This window comes from Artemia sp. Qi Xiang Cuo, chromosome 10 (assembly GCF_049724085.1).
Source record: "Artemia sp. Qi Xiang Cuo chromosome 10, ASM4972408v1, whole genome shotgun sequence".
Taxonomy (NCBI): domain Eukaryota; kingdom Metazoa; phylum Arthropoda; class Branchiopoda; order Anostraca; family Artemiidae; genus Artemia; species Artemia sp. Qi Xiang Cuo.
Genome location: NC_142803.1, coordinates 63,176,968 through 63,202,320, shown reverse-complemented (window position 1 = coordinate 63,202,320; position 25,353 = coordinate 63,176,968). Strand labels below are relative to the sequence as shown.

Below are 25,353 nucleotides of genomic sequence, written 5' to 3'. Positions count from 1 at the left end.
TCTGTTCGTTTTGAGTTTTAATGATACTCCTTACTTTTAGTTGAAAAAACTGTTGTTTTTTTTAATTAATAATGAGAAAAAGGACGAGATGGCTAGTACACGTTCTGCGGATGAAGTATGACAGATTGCCAAATATTGTTTTTATTCACCAAGACGAGCGTGCGTAGCTGTGTGGGTTTCAGGTGGTATGGTGCCGCAGTGAGTTGTTAGTACTAGTAATAGTAGAATATATACAAAAAACATAAATTTATAATTTATAAAACATAATACTTTACATGCATGATTTATACTTTTATAGTTATCAAACAGTTCGTGGTAACGAACTGTAAGTAAGGAGCGACCCGGCTCAATGGTAACCGAAACTGTAGAAAACGGAATTTTGATACCAATAGATACATCAAAAGAATCATATTTAAATGCTGATTGCAAATATATAAGTTTCATCAAGTTTAGTCCTACCTATCAAGAGTTACGCGCCTGAGAAAATTTGGCTTATGTTTGAAAAAAGGGGGAGACCCCCTAAAAGTTAAAGAACCTTAATGAAAATCACACCATCATATTCAGCGTACCAGAGAACCCTACTGCGGAGGTTTCAAGCTCCTATTTGTAAAAATTTAGAATTTTGTATTTTTTGCCAGAAGACAGGCCACAGATGCATGGTTATTTGTTTTTTTTTTCCCAGGGATGTTTGTATTAACCCATAGGCCCTAGAATGATGCGAGAGGGCTCAATAAAACGAAAATTAAAAGTTCTAGAGGCCTTTTTAAGTGACCAAAAAAATGGAGGGCGACTAGGCCCCCTCCCACGCTAATTTTTTCCCAAATTCACACAATACAAATTTTGAGATAGCCATTTTGTTCAGCATGGTCGAAAATATGTTAACTATGTTTTTTAGAAAAACTTAATCCTCTAAAGTCCCCGGGGGGTGGGCTGAAAGTTGTGAAATTTACCCAATGTTAACATATAAAATTCGTTATTGGAAAGTATACAGACGTTTTCAGAGGGGATTTTTTCTGGTAGTGGGGGGGGAGTGGGTCAGGGGTTCTGTGGGAGGATTTTACCATGAAGGAAGTTTTCATGGGAGAAGGTACAATGCTATGAAGGGGGCGCCGGATTTCCCAGCATTATTTAAATAAAGATCAGAAATTATTATATAAAAAAAAAGTTTTTTAACTGAAAGTAAGGAGCAACATCAAAACTTAAAACGACAGAAAACAGTACGTATATGATTGGGTTCATCCCCTAGTCAATACCTCGCTCTTTAAGCCAAAGATTATTTAGTACTTTCATAAGAGCTATTTATTCTAATTAACGGCATTTGTGATTAAGGGGTCATTTTTAAATAATTGGAACAAAAATTCGAACTGTAGCTTAAAGAGCAAGGTATTGACTAGGGGGCGAATCCTCTAATATACATATTAAAAATATAAGAATATAGAGGTTCGTTACATAAGTTAATTCGTAAGTTACGTATATTTATTACTAAATAAAATTAAAATTAAACTAACGTTCGTAAATAAAATTAAACAGGTTTCGAGAAAGCCATTTAACCTAATAAAAGTAAAATTAATATTAAAATTTTTCTTTTAATTATTCATGTACGGTGAGCCAAAATCAAAACCTGCATTAATTCAAAAAAGTTAAAAAATGGAATAAAAAAAAACAGTTTTTTTTTAAAGGAACGACGTCGAAATTTAAAATGAAAAGAAATTATCACGTGTATGAAAGGGGCTGTCCCCTCCTCAACGCACCGCTCTTTACCCTAAAGTTTGACTTTCTCACAACTCTATTTTTAATAACAATGAAAAACTTTAGCGTAAAGACCGAGGCGTCGAGGAGGGACAGCCCCTTTCATATACGGAATAATTTCTGTTCGTTTTAAGTTTTAATTTCGTTCCTTACTTTCAGTTTAAAAAACTTGTTTTTTTTTTATTTAATTACATAAGAAATAAGCACGTATTCTAGCATTAGTGTTATAACTGTGAGTAATATTTATGTTTTATTATTTTATTTTTACTGTTGTTACCATAAATTGTGATCGGGGTGGTATTGGGACATCTAGAGCAAAACACATTTCTTCTTCTTTTCTCATACCCGACCTACACTATAGACAAACAAGTCGCTGAAAACACAAATTTTTGAATAGCCGTGTTCTTCGTTATAGCAAAAGGAAAAATTTATATGATAATATCCTGTTTTAAAAACCTGTTTTTAATCTTTTTTGTTATCAACCCTAAACTGTTCCCAACTGTTTGTTCCGAAATGTTCCCAAATGTTTCTACTAATTTTACATTTTTTTTGTATTCTGCCAGATTCAGCCCAGAGGTAGGGAAACAGATGCTCTGAGCGGGGCACCAATTCCAAAAATTTAGGAAATGAAATGAATATGGTTTTTCTTAAATTCTTTAAACAGAAATACCAAAAAAAAAAAATACAATTTCAAAATCTTTGGAAGGACAATCTTGTTTTTATTTTGAGTTCTTCAATGAAGGCACAAAAAAAGCCAATCAATAAAACTATAATTAATAGGCGAACAAACCAGGGCTGTCAATTAGGGCGGAAGTTTTGAAAACTGTTTTTGTTATTTCATTGCTATTTTAACTGAGAAAATTGGAAAATAATTGCCCTCTCTCTAGATTTTGAGAAATACATTTTGCCCTCCAATGCATTTTCGTGAATTGATGCCACTCGAACATGATTTTACTTGAGTTCTTAAGACTTGGTTTTTATCTCAGCATCTGCTTTCTCAGAAGAACTAATGTATTTTTCTTTGAAGTAATACAGATAGAATATACCAATTCTTTCTAGGAAATAAAGTAGCTTTTGCTATTACTTACTGACTTATGTGACCTTTCTAATTTCTTTTTATATTGTTAGAAAGCTTCTTCTGCTAAGAAAACAAATTAGCTGTCTCGGCAACGTATCCAAAGGGTCCCTGTGTACGAAATATTGAAACAATAGGAGGATCAAGAAGCCAGCATAATTCAGCAGAGAATTTTCTGTAACTGATGAAAAGGTCTACTTCTGCTGGAATAAGTGCCATCAAAACACAGTTTCTGACCCAGGGATATGTTCACGGGTCAATTTGGGATTTTAAAAGAGCAGTAAAAGCCAAAATGTTTGAAGCGTCAAGTGATAAAAATGATGATGACTTGACATTACTGTTGAAACAAGGGTCACCAAAAACTGATCTGAATGGCTTGTCAATTTTGGTAAAAAAAAAAAAAATCTGAAGCGCCAAACGGGCATAGGTGCTAGGCAATCTTGACTTAAGACCCTTAAAAACATCTTAGACAGCACCTTATTTCAACAACCAATACAAAATATGCTCAAATTATCGCTCAATAAATCTAGCATTTTTCTATGGATTCGGTTAGATTCAGCCATATATACGAACCATTGGACAGTAGTGAAAATGCAATCAAACAGAAGCAGATTGGAGCCTAAAGAGCTTGGAACCTGGTGGTCAGGGTTGCCACCATGGTCAGCCCCTAAAGTGCTACAATTGCCCAAATTTGCGTGCTACACGGTGGTTTTTGGCGCTATAGTCAAAAATTGACTGTAATAATGCTAAAATTGTGCTAAAATAGCTCCTTCGTGCTATTTTAGCAACCTTGAGCACGTGCTACAGTGCTACACATAATATAATAGTGCTAAATTAGTACTTTCGTACTACAGGTGGCAACCCTGCTGGTCGTATCATTACTAAGGATGGACTCGAACCATGTGGCTTGAGCACCATCACAGGGGACCATTGTTTTAAGACAGTGGGCTAACGCATCTCTATATTCATTATTTAGAAAGAAGCCAGAAGAAACCTAGTTATGTCAGTCATCTGGTTATATTGGCTACTTGTTTTGTTGCTCTCAACTGAAAATAACATTAAACAACTGAAAACTTTCATAAATAAGTGGATTTACTGCTAGTCAGCCATGCTGCCCCAGTCAGAATTACTTATGCTGGTCATCTTGTTATACTGGCTACTTGTTCTATTGCTCTCAACTGAAAACAACTGAAAACAACGTTAAACAACTGAAAAATTTCATAAATAAATGAATTTACTGCTAGTCAGCCATGATGCCACAGTCAGAAGAGACTTAGTTATGCTGGTCATCTGGTTATACAGGCTACTTATTCTAATGCTCTCAACTAAAAACAACACTAAACAACTGACAATTTTCGTGAAAATGTTGTTTCTTTTAAATTCAAACACCCCAGATTCAAAACTTAACTTGTTTTATTGCTCCCAACATGGTACTTAAGAACTTCGAAGGTTTCACGGCTGATTATGGCGTTGGCGTTTTGTATATTTTGTCCCAAAAAGTTACCAAAATTAACGCTAAAAACAGTAATGAACACAATTAAATCGCAAAAAGAATAAAAATCAAAGATAAAACTAAAAGCCTTCTACAACAACAAAATATATAAGGCAATTTCTTAACACCAAAACAAAACAACTGAAAACTCTCATAAATAATCAAATTGTGTTTCTTTTAAATATTCAATGCTCAAAATTCAAAAATCTACCTGTTCTATTGCTCTAAACATGTTACTTAAGATCTTCGGGGGTTTCGCTACTGATTATGGTGTTTTGTATATTTCGTCTCAGACTAAATGTGCATGTTTTCCCCCGTGTCACTCTTTTATGTCCCTGGTTCTACCTGTAAGACTTTGTGGAAATTACCTGAGATTTTTGGCGAAGTTCTTCTAGCTAGGATTCATCTATAAGGTATATTTGCTTGACGATGCTAATATTCACCATGCTCTAAGCTCAGTATACCTTACAAATTATCTACTGCTCTGACCAGGGTCGTATCTATCTTTTTTTTTGGGGGGGAGGGTACAAAATGATTTTTTTGGTGGGGGGGGGGGAGGTACAAAGGAAACTTTCAAAAACGCATAAAAAATTTGCTCATATTCATTTTGTTACATTTTTACAAGTCGGAAAAACATTTAGGGCTTGTACTGCCTTGGTTCTGAGTGTTTTATGTTTGGTCAATTGAAGGCAAAATCTTTCTTTTTTGCACTTATTACATCAATGTTCTGGGGTTGTTTCTGTCCGTTGTCACACTATATCACAGTTTATATAATTATCCAGTAAGTTTACCGCAGATGATTTCTGGCTCTTCATTCTCGGTGCGAATAAAAAGCTCCTCCCACTTATTTGTGCACTTATTGTCCACTTATTGGTGAGCCGGCCAAGTGGTTTTGTTAGTACTTGTTCCGTAGGTGATTATTCTTTGTCTACCCGTGAAAAGATCTAATGCCGCTTATGTTTATACGTTCTCTGGAGCACTCGCACCTCGGTCCGGGTTTTTATAATGGGTGAGATAGGGAAAGATCATACTGCTAATTATATAAACTGTGCACTATATATAGTGTGACTGAACTTAGGGTGGTTTACTATTACAAAAAATGCATTTTGTATAAAAAATTCATTTCCTCGTTATGTTATTACTATTTAGCTATATGATGATGTTCGGTTGCTTACGTTTTTTTTTTATTACACAATTTACGCTCTTTTCATTGTTTCAGCGTCTACGATTGTTGAGGCATTGTGTGCCTACTAAGGCCTTTCACGTTCCTATTATTTAATGCCTTTCGCTAAGAGTATTGCAGAAGCTGTCCAATCCTCATGATTAAGGCTAGGCTAAATGTGGCTTTATTTTTGCTTAGTTTTTTTTCTTTGTTTGATGTTCGTTTTGTGTTTTATTTTGGTAAAATTCTAGATTAATGGGCTTCTATTGACCTTGGAGAGCAGTTGAGTCAGGTGAATGAAACTCCCAGGAAAGGATCCAAAGCCTTAATGATCTCCTAGAAATTTATTTTGAAGTACCTAGACCCACTACTTTCTCCTCCAAAGCTTGCTGACCCTAGATGAAGCCGTTTGTAATCTTTGTGTTTTAAAGTTGAAACCTTGAGTTATAGATCTATTACTCAAATGAGTTATCATAAAAGTGTTTTTTCACCTCATTCCTTTGCTCAATATTGACTTGTAAGGTCTTAAAGACTTTTTCATATATGTCCTGAATTTTTGAAAAAAATCGTTTAGATGGACACTGAAATAATAGGAATATATTTTAAAAACTAGATTCGACGGAAAAGAGATTGAAAACGCTAAACTAAGGCAAAAGATACTTTGTCAAAATTCAGATAGGTAGATTATAGGTCTGTAATGTCTGTAATCTTCCAAGCAATAGAAATAAAAGCGTTTTTTTCGCCTTATTCCTTTGCTCAATATTGACTTGTAACGTCTTAAAGACTTTTTCATATATGTCCTGAATTAAAAAAAAATCGTTTAAATGGACACTCAAATAATAGGAATACATTTTAAAAACTAGATTCGAAGGAAAGAGATTGAAAAGCCTTAACTAAGGCAAAATATATTTTGTCAAAGTTCAGATAGGTAGGTTTTAGACCTGTAATGTATGTAATCTTCTAAGCAATAGAAATAAAAAGGGTAGTGACAGTTGCTTGAGAACAGCTTCCCAGGGTATATTTTAAGCCCTGGATTTATTTCTTAGATTTTCTTTCACATCACTCAACTACTTTCTAAGACAACAAGAACTTTACCCTTATTTTTATAGTTGTTATTTTTTAGGATACAAGTAATTTTGTGATGGGGAAGGGGGGGAGGGTGACTATTGATAAAGTTTTTTTATAGTCATCATTGAAACACTTCTCATATCAGTCTCAAAAGGGATAGCTAGGAAACATAGTTATGTAAAGCAAAAAGCATGATGCTAAGCTACATAAGGAGATAAAGGAAATGAGCCGGGTGTGATAAGGCAAAAGGCACTATGTGATATTTATTGTAATCGGTCCATCCCTTTCCCCTGAATATTCTGGGGATTCCACAAATTGGAAATTGGGCATTCCGAATTCTCCCTGAAACTTAATGTTACGGAAAATTAACGGTTTGTAAGTGAAATTAGGGTTCGTGCATCAATACAGTTCAAATCAATACAGTCGATCAATTGATCCAGTTCAGTGTCAAGTTTCTTATTAGGTTATTAAATAAAAAAAGGAAGTTTTTGAAACTTAAAGCTAACCGAAATTATTACGTATATGAGGGGGTTTGCCCCCTCGTCAATACCTTGCTTATTACACTAAGGTCTGAATTTTGCTTCAGTTCTACAAGAATGACCCCTGAATCACAAAGGCCGTTTAATTAGAATAAATAGCTCTTTTGAAAGTACTAAAGAAAATTTTAGCGTAAAGAGCGAGGTATTGACGAGGGGACGAACCTCCTCATATACGTAATAATTTCTCTTTGCTTTGCGTTTTAAAGTTGCTCCTTACTTTCAGTTGAAAAAAGTTGTTTTCTATTTAATTTCTGATTGTTTTTTAAATAATAATGGAAAATCCAGTGCCCCCTTCATGAAAAATTCTCTTCCTTCATGAAAACTTCCTCTATTGAAAGATCCTCCCACGTAACCCCCACCCCCGCCCCCCTCCCACCATAAAAATCCCCCCTGAAAACGTCTGTATACTTCCCAATAACCAATACTATATACAAACAATGGGGAAAGTTCATAGCTTGCAGCCCTTCCCCCGGGGACTCCGGGGATTCAGTCGTCATCAATAGATATAGTTATTAGATTTTTCGACTATGTTGAACAAAATGGCTATCTCAAAATTTTGATCCGGTGACTGTGGGAAAAACTGAGCATTTGAGGGGGCCTAGTTGCTAAGGCCGTATCCAGGGGGGGGGGGTTAGGGGGTTTGACCCCCACCTCGAAATGTTTGTCTGAAAATGGATATAAGTAAATTTTGTGTGTTTTTGACGGTTTTTTGTGTACCCCCCCCCCCTCCGAAAAAAAAATTGAGTTAAACCCCCTCCGAAAAAAATCCTGGGTACGGCATTGCTAGTTGCCCTCTAATTTTTTTGATAAGGACACTAGAACTTTAGATTTTTGTCTAAATGAGCCCTCTTGCGACATTTTAGGACCACTGGGTCGATACAATCATCCCTGAGGAAAAAAACCAAACAAATAAAAACGCATCCGTGATCTTTCTTCTGGCAAAAAATTCAAAATGCACCATTTTTGCAGATAGGAGCTTGAAATTTCTTCAGTAAGGCTCTCTGATACGCTGAATCTGATGGTGTGATTTTTATTAAGATTTTATGACTTTTAGGAGGTGTTTCCCTCTTTTTTCAAAAATAAGGCAAATTTTTTCTGGCTCGTATTTTTTGATTGGTAAGACTAAACTTGATGAAAAATCCAATTCTTTTGATGTATCTAGTGGTATCAAAATTTTATTGGTATCCGATTTTTGGAATTTCGATTACTATTGAGCCGGGTCGCTCCTTACTTACAGTTCATTACCACGAACTGTTTGATAAAAACACTTAGAACTTACCATTCGTTCGCAAGAGCGCCAAAACTCATATTTTATTGTAGGCTATCGATATTTTTCTGATGAGCCCTGATTGATAACAAAGCGGCTTTTTTTCGACTTTTTATTAATCATATTTTTGAATAGAATGTTCTTAATAGGTGTTATTTCTTCCTTTTTTGTGGAATATGTGCTTTTAATCACTGCACAACCGCATCAGTTCTGTATTTGTATTTGATTTTGGCTGTTTTTCTTAGTTGTTAATAATGTAAGAACTTACTCAAGAGATAGACAATTGAATAGAGAGTAAACATTCGCTGGTTTTCGTTCAGTATTCCATATTTCTCCTAAAACTGCCCGAACGTTAACACTTGCGCACAAAGCCGAATCTAGGAAAAAACCTTGGGGGAGGGGGGCAATGTGACAAGGATGCTAATAATTGACCTAATTGACGATTTTATTTAAAAAAGGGTAAAAAAGAGAAAAAACAAATGAGAGCACCAGTGGGTTCTAGGGAGGGAATCGGGGTTCCCCGTCCTCTGAATCCACTCATGGGTGCATAGTCGATGGAAACTCAATAGTTATTTGGCAAATAAAAGAAAAATTCACAAAATAATACTGAATTTTCACCAAGATGACAAAAGCAAGACTATCCCTAGTTTTCGCTATTTATTCTATTTTTTCTAAAATGGCGTGGATTCACAATAATGTGTCTCACATTAATCGATTAATAACATTTAATAATAGTTAACAACAGTTCTTTTTTAAATCTTTGTTGCCTAGTATAAGGTTTTTTGAACATTCTAGCCAAATTTACCTCTTAATTTATCCTCGTCTAACATAAAGCCCAGAATTTATTTTTAGGAATCCTTAAATCAACATCTAGTAGGAACCACAAAAAGTGAATTTTCTTTTACTACCTTTTTTTTCTTTTTTTCTTTTTTTTTTCATTCTTTTTTTATTCTTTTTTCAATATTATTCTTTTTTTTCAGAATTATTCATGAAAGTGGTTTCACTTCCGAAGATTTTAAACAATACCGCCCTGTTGTCTATTCGAATACCATCCAGTCACTTGTTGCCATTTTGCGAGCCATGCCGAACCTAGGAATCTGTTTTGGGAATAATGAAAGAGAGGTAAGGTCTGCTTTTAAATCCTCCCTTTATCCATGCGTTAGCCTCCTGCAGCCACAACCAGTCTCTAACTGCATTTTGTGGCAATACCAAACCTAGGAACCTGTCGTAAAACAAGAAAGGGTAGGCAAGCTCTACTTAGAAATGTTAAAGTGGTCCCGTCCTGGCCAGTTGCTGCTAAGGCCAGTAGCATGTTGCTTTTTGGCGATTGTTGCCAAACCTAGGATTCTGTTTTGGGAATCATTGGCAGCGCAATAGCGCCGCCTAAGTAAAGAAAGATGTTGGCACAATGTATTATTATTATTTTTTTTTTGGTTTTAGACCAGGGCACTTCGTATCGAAGGAGTTGTCGTAGAAACTTCAAAAAAGGCTTATTCAATTGGAAATTGGAAGGGCTTGTGCCCTTTTTAATAGCCAAAAGTGATTGCAGGGCAACTAACACCCCTTCCACGCCCACCATTTCCCCAAACACATCCAATCAAAATTTTGATATAGCCATTTTGTTCAACGTAGTTTAAAGATCTGAAAATTATGTCTTTGAGGAGGACATTTTCCCCATAGCCCTCAGGGCAACAGAAATTACTTCGTATATGAAGGGAATTGCTCCTCCTCAACACCTCGCTCTTTACTCTAAAGTTTTTTTAGCTCTTTTAAAATAAAGCTTCATGTTCTAATTAAAAACTAGCGTAAGGTCGAGGTGTTGAGGAGGAGTATCCCCCTCTATACGTAATAATTTCTGTTCATTTTAGTTAATGCTGTTCCTTACTTTCAGTTGAAAAACTTTTTTTTAATTTAATTTCTGATCATTTTTTAAACAATGCCAGGAAACCTGACTACACCTCAACGGAAAAATCCTTCCTCCTCACGGATCTATTCTCCAGACAATTTAATCCTGATGAAAATTTACCCCGGACAGTTACCCTTAACATTTTCACGAGTAAAATTGAATTGGCAAAAAGAAAGCAAGACATAAGAAGAATTTCGTATAGGAATTTTGGCAAATTCTCCCAGTGTAAAATTTCCCTTGCAAAATTCACTCCCTGAAAACTCGTCTCCCTATGGAAAATTATCCTCGTGGAAAATCCTATTGGCAGAAAATTTGCCCCGCCCCACCCAAAAATTGTATGCATGCTTCCCAATAGCAAATACTATACGTAAACAATGGACAAACTTTGTAACTTAAAGACCTTTCCCCAGGGGCTGTGGAGGGATTATATTTCCAAGGGAATAGTTATTTGGTCTTTTAACTATGCTGAACAAAATGGCTATCTCAAAATTTTGATCTGACAATTTTTACAAAAAATTACGTGAGAGGGGGGGGGGGCCTAGTTGCCCTCCAATTTTGTTGATCACTTAAAAAGGCACTAGAACTGTTAATTTTTGTTTGATTGAGCTCTCCTACAATTTTCTAGGACACTAAGTTGATACAATCACCCCTAGGGAAAAAAACAACAACAACAAAAAAAAAAAAACAAAAAACAAACAACCAAATAAACCCGCATCTGGGAACTTTCTTCTGGAAAAAATACAAAATTCCACATTTCTGCAGATAGGAGCTTGAAACCTCTACAGTTAGGTTCTCTGATAGGCTGAATCTGATGCTGTGATTTTCAATAAGATTCTATGACTTTTAGAGGATGTTTTCCCCTTTTTCGAAAATATGGGAAAATTTCTCAGCCCTTTGATAGGTAAGACTAAATTTAATGAATTCTTATATATTTGAAATTAGCATAAAAAGCCGACTCGTTTGATATATCTATTGATATCAAAATTCCATTTTTTAGAGTTTCGGTTACTATTGAGCTAGGTCGCTCCTTACTAACGGTTCGTCACCACGTACTGTTTGATACAGCCAATACATACTCAGGGCCGGATTTAAAGCTTTGACGTTCCTAGGCCCAAGCGTTTTTGCCGCTCCGTTTTTGCGAGATTTTCGGGGAAGTCCCTGAAAATTCAGGGACAGTGGAAGCACTGAAGAGAACGCAACTGATGAGCCAAAAGAAATGAAAGAGCGCGGTGAACCAAACTCTCAGCTACCATTCTTGGGAGAAATTTGACTGTTTATAAGTGGCCACGGAATTCCTGTCTTGTTTTAAAATCACTTTTCTGTGAATAGGCTGCATGGTAGTGGAATGCACCTGGCACTTCGACGATAAATCAAGTAATTCCATTTTTTTTTTTTATAGAAAAATATCCTCAGTGATAATTTATAGTGTCTCCTGACATGTGTGCCCCTATGCCCGGGCCTATTGATTAATCCAGGCCTGTACATAATGCCTTCACCTACACATTATCAAACATCTAAAAAAAAATAGAAAGTAAGAGACACTTAACCAGTACACAATATACGAGCGACTCGTATATATAAATATACGAGCGACTCGTGAGTTACGTCAAAGACAATGGACATCTTGTACGAGTTAAAACCTGCGCTGGTGGCTAAGAAAATAATCACTAATGCCATCTAGCTTTTGACGTTTCTTGGCATCTTCCCAAGCATTGTAATATTTTTTTTTTTTTTTTTATAAACTGAGATCAGACAGTCATTAATTTACTAGTTTTGCCAATTAAAAATTACACTTATTATACTAATTTCGCCTATCTTTAAACTGAAAAATGCCAAGAAACTTCTAACGTAAATGGTGTTGGTGTTTTTGTTGTTGACACAAACGCCAGTTTTCGCTCTTATAAGTTATTAAATAAAAAAGAAAAACAGTTTTTTTTTTACTGAAAGTAAGGATCGACATTAAAACTTAAAACGAGAAAGAGCGTAAAGAGCGGGGCGTTGAGGGGGGACAGCCTCTTTCATGTACGGAATAATTTGTGTTCGTTTTAAGTTTTAATGTCGCTCCTTACTTTTAGTTTACAAAAAAAACTTGTTTTTTTTATTTAATTTCTGAAGGTTTTTGAATTAATGCAGGTTTTGAAGATTGCTCACCGTACATGAACAATTAAAACGAAATTTGCATATTAATTTTACTTGTTTTTAACTGATAATAACCTTATAGTAACCTAAGTTTTTTTTCCAGTTATTAAAGAATGACTCCTGAATCAAAAAGACTGTTTAATTAGAAAATTAATCTATTTTAAAAGTTAGAATAAAACTTTAGCGCAAGAGCGAGCTATTAAGGAGAGGCAACCCCCCCCCCATATACGTAATATTTTTTTTTGTTTTAAGTTTTAGTGTCACTCCATACCTTCAGTTGAAAAAACTTGTTTTTTTATTTAATTTCTGAGCATCTTTTAAGTAATGCTGGGAAATCCGGCACCCCCTTCACGGAAAATTCCTCCATGGAAAGATCATCCCACGTAACCTTCTCCCCCTGACCCCCTCCCCACCAGAAAAAATCCGCCCTGAAAACATCTATACATTTCCCTATAACCCATACTACAAGTAAACAATGGGCAAAGTTCACAACTTGCAGCCCTTCCCCCGTGGACCTGAGGAGATTGCGTCAACCTCAAAGACATAATTATTATATTTTTCAACTATGCTGAACAAAATGGCTATCTCAAAATTTCGATCGGATGACTTTGGTAAAAATGGGCGTGGCAGGGGGTCTAGTTGCCCTCCAACTTTTTTGGTCACTAAAAGGGCAATATAACTTTTGTTTCCGTTTGAATGAGCCCTCTCGCAATATTATAGGATCACTGGGTTTATACGATCACCCCTGGTAAGAAATAAAGTATATAAAAAAAACAAACAAACAAACAAACAAACACGCATCCGTCATCTTTCTTCTGGCCAAAAATTCAATATTCAACCATTTTGCAGATAGGGCTTGAAACCTCTACAGTAAGGTTCCCTGATACGCTGAATCTGATGGTGTGATTTTCATTAAGATTCTATGACTTTTAGGGGGAGTTTCCCCCTTTTTTTTCAAAAATAAGACAAATATTCTGAGGCTTGTAACTTTGGATGGGTAATACTCAACTTGCTGAAACTTATATATTTCAAATCAGCATAAAAATCCTATGCTTTCGATGTATCTATTCGTATCAAAATTCCGTTTTTTAGAGTTTCGGTTACTATCGAGCCGAGTCGCTCCTTACAGTTCTTACCACGAACTGTTTGATACACACTTTTTGAATTGCTTGTCATAACTCAAATCCTTAAATTTGTCAGCCTTTCAGGCGGTTTTTTTTTTAACTGTCTTAACTTTATTTTCTGGATTCATATCAATTTCCATATCCTGTGCGTCAGCCGTCAAAAGAGCTGTAAGGATTTAATTTATTAATCTAAGTGACTGTAAATCCCTTTTCCTTAGTCTGAGGTAATCAACATGGAAATTGTTAGCTCTTTAGATCGTTTGACAGGTACGTATGTGCGACTGCATTTGAGTGAGGTGTACTTAAAGTGAAGGAGGGGGTAGGCAATTAGAAAAACAGGCAAACTACGTCAAATTGCTAAGAAATAGCTAAATTATGATATTTTTGGGCGGTAAGACCTGAGAGTCCGTGCGTTCGTGACTTTATCTAAGTTTTGTCCTGTTAGGTTATTTGCTGTTCTTTGCTCTATTTGGAATCAATACTTGAATTCCATGGCTAATAGTTTTTGGGCAGTGAAAGTGCTGTATTAAAGAAAATAAAGATGCGTCTTCAAATGACGAATATATTATATATTAGATATTAAATTATATATATTATATATTATAATATAAAATAATAATAATATAATGAAATGTAATGCAATATTAAAATAAAATGTTATGATAAATAATGTAATTGTAATGTAATAATAAAATGAAGTTTTCCTTTGGAGGTAGAGCCACCTCAATTTATAATGCTTCCACTTGATACACAGCCCCTTTTTTATTTTACTTGATCAAATTAGCTATAAAAGATATTAAAATCCAACACTGTTCGGATTTTAGTTTTTATGATACTTTTTTTTCCCAAAGACGACCACCCATGGGGCATTTTTATAAAAATATGTGATTCTCGCTTATTAATTCTAGCATGACCTATGATTCAACCACTGTCACACCCGTGAATTCCGATCAGGTCTATTGTGAAAGTAGATAGGCTAGATCGCACAACCAATTATTTTCAACTATGCAAGGCAGGGCAGTGGTACCCAGTCACGAATTGTAGATGGGGGGTGGGTATATACTGTTTCAATTATAAAGTGAAAATACCAAAAACGGCATTTTTTAATAAGAATGGTAAAAAGATAGTATTTATAATGTATGGGGAAGCTTGACCCCTATCTTTACATGTCCTTATAATACCCCCTCCTTCCCTCCCCTAAATTGGCACAAATAAAGGAGGGAATTTGACTAAACCTTCAGAGATGACATTTCGATATATCCTCAGAGGGAAGGATGGTTTCAATATATCCCTCATTTCACCATGCTAAGTTCAATGTTAAATCAATGCTAATGTCCTGCTAAGTTCAAACAAAGTCATCACTTCAATATTTAAAGGAAATATTTCACGAAACGACCCCAGGTACACTAACGAAACTCAATAATATTTTGTTGCAATTTATAGTACGTAATATTTGTATTACACAGTATGTAATTTATTTATCCTTCTAAAGAGCAAATATAAGTCAAGCTCCTTGTCAACCTCGAGTTTGACGTAATCAAATTAGAAAAACTGTTCGGTCATTGAAAGAATTTGCTGACCAAGGTCATTCTAGATTATGCCCTCGTTTAATGCCAATTAATCTTAATTATGAATTTGGGTCCATCGATGGAGAATTAATGCAGAATACTCGAGTTATTAGTTTGCTGTCTAGGCTATCCTCTAGAGAACAATTTCCCCACATTTGGTAACAGATTGATTTTTCTTAATAATGCATTTTGGGACGAAGCGAGAAGTGGCTTAAACATTGTGGATACCAGGTGGTATGTGGCACGAAATATCTCATGTGTAGGACAGATTATACCATACGTGGTGTGAAGACAGGCTGCATGGCCGAACAACTAAGGATTCGAGATGTGAAAAGGGCCAGAGAGAGGGCAGCCCCTTCAGGAATAATAAAATCCAAGGGTGAATAGGATATATAATATTTTCCTTGGGCCCTAGGTACCCTCTCTCTCCCTAAATGAATCTGCTTGGCTCCACCCCAATAGTAAGTCAAGAACTATTCGATATTCTATAATTAGGGGCGTAGTTCCAGAATTTTATTTGGGGGGGGGGGGGGCAAGAGAGATGTGCATCCGGAGAGTCAATACGCTTGGACTATATAACAATTTTTATTCCAATTCCCCCCCCCCCCTGCGAAACGACGCCACTGCCTATAACCGTTACGTTTATTGGATTAACGTCTATAGTGCTGGTTTATTCTTATCGACTCTTTTTACCCTTTGAATTGCATGTTATGTCTCACGTCAATATTGCCTCTGAAACTAGTTATCTGTATAAATACCCTTTCCATATTCCTCAATATTACTATTTCCTATTACTGTTTGTCTAACGCACAAGACGCGTCCAGGTATCTACCACTTCACTCTAGTTGGTAAGTGTCCGTAACTCCCAGCCAATTACTAAACTTAAGTTCTGAAAACCATCGTGTGAAATTGTACTATGGTATCTGTGGATGCATGGAACAGGGAGCTTTTCGTAGATAGGGGCAAACCATAGGAAGATTCCAAGCTAGGTCTCCCGTTTGTCTAATTGAATAATATCGAGCAAGTGTATTATTTCGAGAAAAAAAAACATATTAAGAACCTGTGACGAAAGCAGCCACTTTAGGGGAATATTTTGAAGGGTTTTTGACGATGTAATTTTTAGAAATTCGGACAAAATCTTTAAAAATCTTGATTTTTTTTGGGGTGGGGGGATCCAGAACATTTCCAGATCTCCTAGGAGTTATAAAACATATATACGTTTCTCTTACGTAAACGTAAAGGCACCAAAAAAAGCTCTTTTTCTCAAAGCATTTTTAATATACAGGATTTTGCCTTTACTTTCTCCCCAATACTGACAGAAGGACGGCTCGACCAAGTGCGACAGTAGCGGCATACAAAAAATCCCAATACCTCATTCTTAAAAAAACTATTTTCCAAAAATTGTTTTCCAAAACCTTGGAAAAACAATTCCAAAACCTTGGAAGGCAAACTAAATGCTATCAGTAAAACACTTGCAATATTTCAGCGTAAAGAGCTTATAGAGAAGAAGGGTACCCACCGAGGCCAAACTCAGGGGAGGGGGTATGGGTTTTTGCCCCCCCCCCTTCAGAAATGTTTGTCCGGCTCGTAAAACATAAAAAAATGAATATAAACAAATTTTGATGCACTTTTAAAGTATTTTCTGTACACCCTCCGAAAAAACCGTTTTGTAACCCCCCCCCCCGATAAAAAATCCAAGATATGACCCTGGTAACAACGCCCATAGTAGATAGTATACTTAGTTTAGTTTTAAGTTTTATGGCAGTTTTTTAAACTTCTAATATATAACGTTAAAAAAATTAAATGAAAAATTTTCTTTTTTATTTCATTGTGTTTTGGATTCATTTTAAGGCTTGTCAGAATTTTTTTTTTCGTGCTGTATTTGGTTCCGACTGCGTCATTGAAAGAAGAAAAACACTTTTCATTTATTTACTCTTATACGTTTCCATTTGCCAAATTTTCCAATATATGTTCTTAACACCTGGAGATTTTGAAGGAACTCTTGACACTTGCTAGAAAAGAGAATCGGACAGGCGCAAGCTGGTAATTATAGATCCTTAGATAATTCGCGGTTAAGGGCTGGGAACACGTAGCTGATTTCGGGAATTAATTTCCAAATCAGTGCCGATTTCAAAAGAAATCGGTGTCAATTTGAGCTTCAAAAATTTTCTAATTTTTGGTGCCGATTTGCAAAATCAGCGCCGATTTTCATCGTGATCATCACAAAAATATAGTAATACAAATAAATAGTCAGCTAGAGATGTCTGTGGTGAAAGACACCGTTACTGAGCTGAGAACTAAACTGAGAACTAGGCTGAGATCAATCATGCAACTATTAATTAACTTCAGCTGACTATTTGTGTCTATGATTTTTTGTTTTGAAAATCACGCGCAATATTTTTTTCTTTCAATAAATTTTTCTTAGCGCTATCGTTTGTCCGCTGATGCTGAAATCGGTTCTCGAAATCAGCTACGTCTGCCGAGCCCTTTAGAGAGTCTTCCTGAATTTTGTATAGGGGAAAAAATTCTAATGATTCTTAGAAGACTTTTTATAGCTCTTTTAGTTACCTGGAAAACCGCAAAGTTCTGCTACGACAAAATGTTTGGATTATTTATGTTTACTCTTTAGGAAATTTAGCGAACTCTCCTAGAAACTTAGCGAACAAATTTTAATAGATCGTATTGCTGGAAGAAATAGAGTAAGGAAAATACTAAAAGTATATTAGTAGTAGAATTTTTCTCTCTTTCAAAAATGATGTTACTCTCCCAGGAAAAAAATTTTTAGCTAAGTATCATTTGCTGTTTAAGAATTATTGGAATCTGTCTTTGGGGAAATCTTTCGTAAAAAACTTTTCCTAAGCATGATGCATGGAAGAAATCCGTATTTTTTGCGAGAAAACTGGTATCTTGGGATATTTTTGCATAAAAAAAGATCTAGATATGTCAGAAGTGTGAGAAAGTTCGTTAAAAGCCTTAATTTTCTGCTGGTGGGATTTTCCTTGGGGAATAAATTTCCTCTGGGGAGAATTTCCTCAGGGGCGAATTTTTCAGGGGAAATTTTACACTGATGGAATTTGTCAGAATTCCTATACGAAATTCTTCTTATATCTTGCTTTCTCTTTTCGGTCTCAATTTTATGCGTGGAGATAGGTAATTGTTCGGGGTAAATTTCTACCAGGATTGAATTGCCTAGAGAATAACTCCTTGGGAGGATGGATTATTCCGTGGAGGAATAGCCAGATTTCCTGGCATTATTTAAAAAACGATCAGATATTAAATAAAATAAAATTTTTTCAGCTGAAAGTAAGGAGCAACAATAAAACTTAAAACGAACAGAAATTATTACGTGTATGAGGGGGTTACTGCTCCACAAAAAGTTTGAATCCTGTTCCAATCTTTTAGGAACGACTCCCGAAACACTATGTTCTTTAGACGTCATCAGCATGAAAAGTCTGCAAATTGTCTCCATTTGTCTGCGGTTAGAAGACAAGTGACAATGAGAAGAAGCCTGCCGAGTGCCGTGGCCCGGTGGCTAATTTGCTTATTTTTTGACAAGAATTACAACAATTCAAAAACCTTAAAAAAGGAAAACAAAAAATTTTCAGCTTATTAGGAACCGTTGTTAAAAATCGGACTTGCATCAATAATCAAATATTTTTGAAAAGACCGTAGTATGAAAAGACATTAAATTCCGTATAGAGCAAAAAACTGGTAATTGCAAAAATATTTGTATATATTTTAACAAGGAATTAAAACAGTTCAAAAACTTTAAAAAAGAAAACCTTTTAAAATGCAACCAAGTATATAATGTCAGCAGAAAGGCTCAAAAACGAAAATTTGCAATTATTACAGATGATGATTCGCTATTTTGACAAGGAATTACAACAATTCAAAAACCTTAAAAAATAAAACCAAAACTTTGAAGCTTAGTAAATATCGTTGTTAGAATTAGGACTTGCTTAAAGAATTAGATGTAATAGGCAGCGCGCTAGGGCTGCCTAAGTAAACAACGATGTGGGCACAATGTGTTTTTTTTCTTCTTCTTCTTCAGTCAGGCACTTCGTATCGAAAGATTTGCCGGAGAAGCTTCGAAAAGGGCTCATTCGACCGGAAATTGGAGTGGCTAGTGCCCTTTTTAATAATCGAAAGGGATTGGAGGGCAACTAGCCCCCCCCCACGCCCATCATTCCCCCAAACACATCCAATCAAAATCTTGAGATAGCCATTTTGTTCAGCGTAGTTGATTTCCAGCTAGAAAATATGTTTTTGAGGAGGAAATTCCCCCACAGCCCTCAGAGCAAGAGTTTTAAGTTATGCCTTGGGGGCATATCAGGTTTTTATAGAAGGCATTGTCGTCATGGGCGTAGGCAGCATCTTGTGTAGGGAGGGGGCAGCCGCTTCTGTGATGGAGGGGAGAGGGATCTTACTAATACTTCCCGAGGTACTTTGAATATAGGTCTTTAGAAACTAGTCATTCTATATTTCGCTAAAACTCGGCCTTTAACATTTTCTATGTTCTATTTTTCCTGCAACAGTATAACATAAGAGACCCACTATCATACTTCCAATTTACAGAAAACATAAACACCACAAAAGCGATTTGACACAAATCATATTATGGTTAGATTACAGCTTCTTCTAAGAATTCAACTCAAAAGTTTACAGTTGGGCAAAATTAAATTGGTATAGGGGAGACCGGTCCACGTCTAGCCAAAGCGAACAGTTTCAATACAAAAACCTATAGGGCTTCTGGTGGATTACAAACGCTCTGACAGATTGCAGTGTATTTTTTTTAAGTCTGACCTTAGTTAATACTTTTACCAAAAATTTCAGATTGGATCAGGTTTTATGGTGATTAACTCTGGAATTTTGTTCAATTTTGTCTGAAAGCCTACTAGTACAGGAAAATGAGCTCCAAAAAGAGGTCTACCCGAAACAAATTGCAACAGAAATGAATAATAAACAATCTAGTATAGAAAAAAAAAACTGAACAACATATACATTTTCGCATATTCTGAGTCGATGCAAAATAACCTTTTTTCGGCTTTTAGTGTTATTTTTTTCCGTTATTCGAATAAAAATCGTAATTTTCTTGGATATCGGTTTTTCTTGAACTGAAGTATGATTCTAACCCAAAATAACATGGCGAGACCGAAAACGAAGTCGGATTTAGCGTAAGAAGCACTATACAAAAAGTAACTGTATTTTTTCGCCTAAAAAATCCAATTTTCGTTGTAGCCCGATTTCTTGAATGGAATTGTGGTTCTGAAGTAGAATCACGACCTGAGACCGAAAGTAGAATCAAATAGGTTGTTCACTGACCCAGAAAAAAAATCTTAATCATTAAAGAATGATCTACATCTTTTTAGAAAATAATTAGGGAAAGTGAATTACAAACCGAACTGGTTTTCAGTGGTCAGTATCGTAAATCCAACTTGATACACTTTTCGTATAATCTTGAGGGTCAAAACATGGTTTCTCATCTTCATATTCTATTAACTATAAAAAATCTTATAAAAAAAACAAACGCTGGAATAAGAGTCCGACTAGTTTCACAGCTTCTTCATTTGTACTGGATTAACGACTAGGGTTCTAGTTTCTCTTCATCATTGTTGCTGTCGATTTTTGGGGAGTTGGAACACATTGGTCCCTTGCAGGTTCTGCATGCTGAAGTACAAACTAAGCCGTTTTTAAAGCAGCTACACCTCGCTGAACTACACTGTACACGACAGGAGCACTTCACGATCTTTAGGAGCATACGCGGGGCTGGTGGGAGGTCAATTGTTAATGGATACAAGAAGTCATCTTTATTCTTCCATCCCCATTCCTCGGCTTTCAGTTCCGGATCAGGCTCCCCGGTCCATACCTGAACTTGATAAAAAAAAAACTCTATAGCTATGAAACGTGGCTGCATCAGAAGTTGGTGGCAGATGTTCTGGGTGAACAAAAGAGTTTGCCGTTGTCACTTTCTTTTCAAAAACTTCTCTGCGGAATTTGTTCAAGTTCCCTCCTTTCGACGAACCGTATATGATCAGCAGTGCGTCTTCACCAGCGGTCTTGATTTCCTCCTTCGAAGCGGAAGTCTGCATGAACACTGCAGCTGATGTTCGGAAATCATTGTCTTCTATCAGCCTCTTGAGTGCAAGACCGTTTCCCACACCGTGGATTCACGAAGTAGAGTCACAGCCTAACAGGGCGTGAGCAAAAAGGATCAGATGACAAGTATCTTGTCCCAGCGTCTCTTTCAGGGTGTGTATGTCCCATATTCGGGGAGCTTTATTCGACTTTGGCTCAGATGCGAAGAATAGTTTGTTGCTTGACAAGTCACAGTGGTAGCATAAGAGAACCAATAGATCGGTGTCGTCCCCAACTACAGCAGTGTCGTGATACCGTGAAGAGGCAACAGCAGCTTCCACAATCGTCACCTGATGCCTGGGAGACAGAGACACCCTTTGCACGGAGATGATCAGCCAAAGCGCAGATAAACCTGGCTTTGTTTTTCTTGCAAGATAAGAACTCTTCTTTCTTCACCTTGAGCTGCATATCTGCTTTGAAGAAGATCTCAAGGCCAACTGTACGACTCCTCTGCGAGTGAGCCATATCTTTTATGGAAGCCCCACCATCGTAGCCGTCGAAAACGATAGTGGCAGAAGGGTACTTTCCAGTCACGTAAGTTGCATAGTGGTCTAGAATCTCCAGGTATCTTTCATTTTTTGTCCATGGAATCCTGTGCAGCGGAGCTCCTCCGTCTAGGATATATCGAGTGCCTTCGAGGCGGGGAAATGAATTCAACTCAAGGTTGCACGCCTGGGCTATGGCCTTCGCACGTTCTGGTTTGTTCGCAGTCCGGAGCATGCAGGAGTTGTCAAAAAGTGATGCTGGGTAGGAACACAGTTCGTGATGAAAGTACTCAGTTTCCGTAAGATTGATCCTTTTCGCGAGTATGATAAACCTCTGAAAAAGAAGAGTCGGGTCTATTCGTTTTCAGTCTCCGCTTGGAGTTTGCTTGGTTGTAAATTTGATTTCCAGTTGTTTTAGTCGAAAAACAAATTCAGAGACCAGCTGTCCAGACATGGCGTCAATGACTTTTAGGCCAACATCTTTGGCAGAATCAACGTTGGCAGACCGATAGGCAGTTAGACCATTTGCTATGCTTCTTAACTGAACATCTCCCTCCAATGGTGAACCCCTTTCCAGAAACTCGATAATCGTCTGCGTATCTTTGCAGTCTCTCAGTTGCATCGGCTCTGACATCTCCTTGTGCTGATCGCTTGTAACGTACAGAATTTGTGAGATACGTTCCATCAGAAGGCTTACTGTAGAGCAGACTGGTCGTGACAAAACCCATAAGGACCTCTGAGCCTCTGTCATGCTGCTGCCGTTGGTAAGGCCACCAGAGGTTTTAAGAGAGCGCATAAGCTCCTGTTCAATGACAAGATCTGTGGAGAGTCCAGCCCAGAATCTATCAGATCGTCTTACTACATGCATGCCACTCTGGAAAGCCTGGTAGACCGTAGGATGGGTATCTTGGAGCTTGTCTATTCGCTGGAGGTAAAGATGGCATGATTTCGTATAGTGGTTGTGTCCTGCAGCCGTCAGGTAAGGTAACTTGTCTGAGGTAGACTTCAAATGGAGCTCCCATGACCCAGTTCGTTCTCCTTTTACAAAGTTTCGTAGAATCGCAACCATGTCCAAATACTGGAACCAAAGCTTTCATGTTCGACACTGGAGCAGTTCTTTTCTCTTGCTGCTGATGAATTCTTGTATTTTTTCTAAGGAAGGATTGCCTTCTGCAACCTCAGCAACTACTTCCTTATTCATCAGTTTCTCGTATAGGTTTCTGAGTTCCACAATTTCTTCGGATTGTAGTCTTGGCTCATCAACACTAGCTTGGTTGTCGGCAAAAACCTCAGAAAGCAGAATGGCGTGTAGCGCAGCGTCAATAAGTAAATGTCCACGTACTACTCTAGCGATCGCTTTTCCGCTGAGAAGGTGGGGACCAGTATTGGGCGCATACACGTGTTCAAGAATCTCTCTGAGTCCATACCCATCCATGATGTAACCCATTGCTCCAAGAAAACTCATCATGGTATGGAATCCGCCAATTTTCAGGATGACTTGACAGTGCACTTCCTGGTGAAGCCGCTTCGACCATTTTCATGGCTTTCCACCACAAGGGTTGGTCAAAGGTTACGACGGGAGTAAATTGGGAGGACTTCGTCTAATTAATTTCTCAGTCAAATCTTGGGAATAAACTTTGAAATCATTAAAACACCGAGTGATGAATGTGACGATTTTCATTTTTATTGCATTACGTAGCCTTCGAAGTGTCTTATACTAGTGCCTAGCTCAGGTATTTTTACGAACAACCGATCATTTGTTGAATAACAAGTGCCGATTGATTGTCTTTACAAAAATTACCGCAACGCATATTGATGATAGTGAAACTTTTTGTTTTGCACCAGACACCCAATCTGACTTCATTTTCTGTCTCAGATTGTCATTCTGCATACGAATCATACTTCATTACACTAAAAACGGTCGTATACTAAAATTAAATTTTTTTTTCGGAAAACGTAAAAAAAAATCGAATTAAAAGCCAAAAATCTGTTATTTTGCGTCGACTCAGAATATGCTAAAATGGATAGGGGGTTCTGTTTTTTTTTCGCTACAATAGGGGGGTAGAATCAGTTCTGTTTCAATTTGTTTCGGGTCAAACCTCCATTTGCCTGTACTAGACGCCTAATTACGAATACTAGAAAACTCGCGTTGTAAACTCACATTGTATTCTCCTATTATTTGCCTGTTTTTGGCACCTTCCGAGGCGTGTCATCTTCACCAATTTGCTGTTAGCATTTTTTCATCCCGTGGGATAGTGAACTCCCATGTTCGGCCACAATACCCAGGGTAAATTCAGCATGCCTTACCAAGGTGTCCAAAAGTGGGCTATGCTTTTAAAAGCTGTATAAACAGCATATTTAAAGGTTGAAGGCAAGCTTAATACCCAAAACTGTGTTAATTCTGGCGTTGTTTAATCCTGTCAGAACAGTAGGTGAACTGAAGTTCCATTTTTTTCTGTTAAATTTCATTCAAGATAAAATCATTAAAAGTAAAACAGAAGAGAAAAGAAAGAAAGTTGGATGTGGTCCAGAAGAAAATAAAATAGCAGTTTTTCTGTCTTATTCTACAAGAAGTCAGTTGAATTCTCTGGAAGTACCATGGGTGTCCCTAGAGGGATGCTGCAAGACAACATAAAAAAAGTTGAGAAGCTGAATATGCCTCTAAACAGTCTGCACCTAAATTTCCTTACACGCAGTTATAAGCCATGATCAATATTTACTGAGGAACAAGCAAAAAGACTAAAAACTTACTTGAAAACGATAGCTTATATGCTTTCGACTGTATTCCCCTAGAAGCGTGTAAATTTGTATACACTTTTGCCATTATTAAGAGCATAAAAGTACCGGATAACGGAACTGCAAAGGTAGTGGAAACAGTGGAGGAATTACAGGTAAAGATTGGTACCGTGGTTTTATGGATTGACTTAAAACTCTATCAGTAAGAACGCCAGTAAGTACAAGCCTATGATGGACAACTGCTTTCAACTGTCACAGTGTAGGAGCCTTCTGTAAGAACCTGGATTGAGGCCTATATAATCACATGTTCAGACCACAAGACATTGGATGTTTTGACGAATCAGGTCTGAAAAAATCCACAAGCCTGGTAAAATCATTGCACAGCGAGGCCAAAAGTAAGTAGGGAAGGTCACGTCAGCAGAAAGAGGTCAGTTGACCACAATTTGTGCTGGTATTAATGTGTTGGGAACACAGTCCCTCCTCTACTTATTTCCCCACAAAAACAGTATCCGGAAATTTTACTCAGGGGAGCTTTACGAGGAACCATTATGATCAGCTCAGAAAATACTTCTGGCTGGATGACTGCCTCTCATTCTTTGCTTTACTTGCAGCATTTTATCAATCAAGTTAAACCCAAAAAATCAACAGGAAAAAAATAGGAAAAACTCAGAGGTGCTCACTGACACCCCTATGAAAGAATGCATTACTGCTAGGATAAAAGCTGTATCTGCCAAAAAGCCCTAGTCCTGGAACGGAAGAAAGTCAGACAAGTGAAAAGACTAAAAAGCAAAAGGCGTGTCTCTGGCAACAAGAGTTACAGTTAGAGTGACGATTCTGACGTAGATGATCCTGTATACAACAACTCTTCAGACCCCAGCATAGACATTGAAGAAATGCCCCCTACCAGC

The 25,353-nt window shown here is 37.0% G+C and overlaps 1 protein-coding gene across 2 annotated transcripts in view; it reads left to right on the top strand.

The window, feature by feature from the left end:
- Galphao (G protein alpha o subunit) overlaps positions 1–25,353 on the top strand; it is a 165,419-nt gene that overhangs the window by 53,738 nt on the left and 86,328 nt on the right. For both annotated transcript variants that reach the window (XM_089095656.1, XM_089095655.1), the window contains exon 3: positions 9,333–9,474. In XM_089095656.1, coding sequence (XP_088951782.1) covers positions 9,333–9,474 — 142 coding nt within the window. The remainder of the gene's footprint in view (positions 1–9,332; positions 9,475–25,353) is intronic.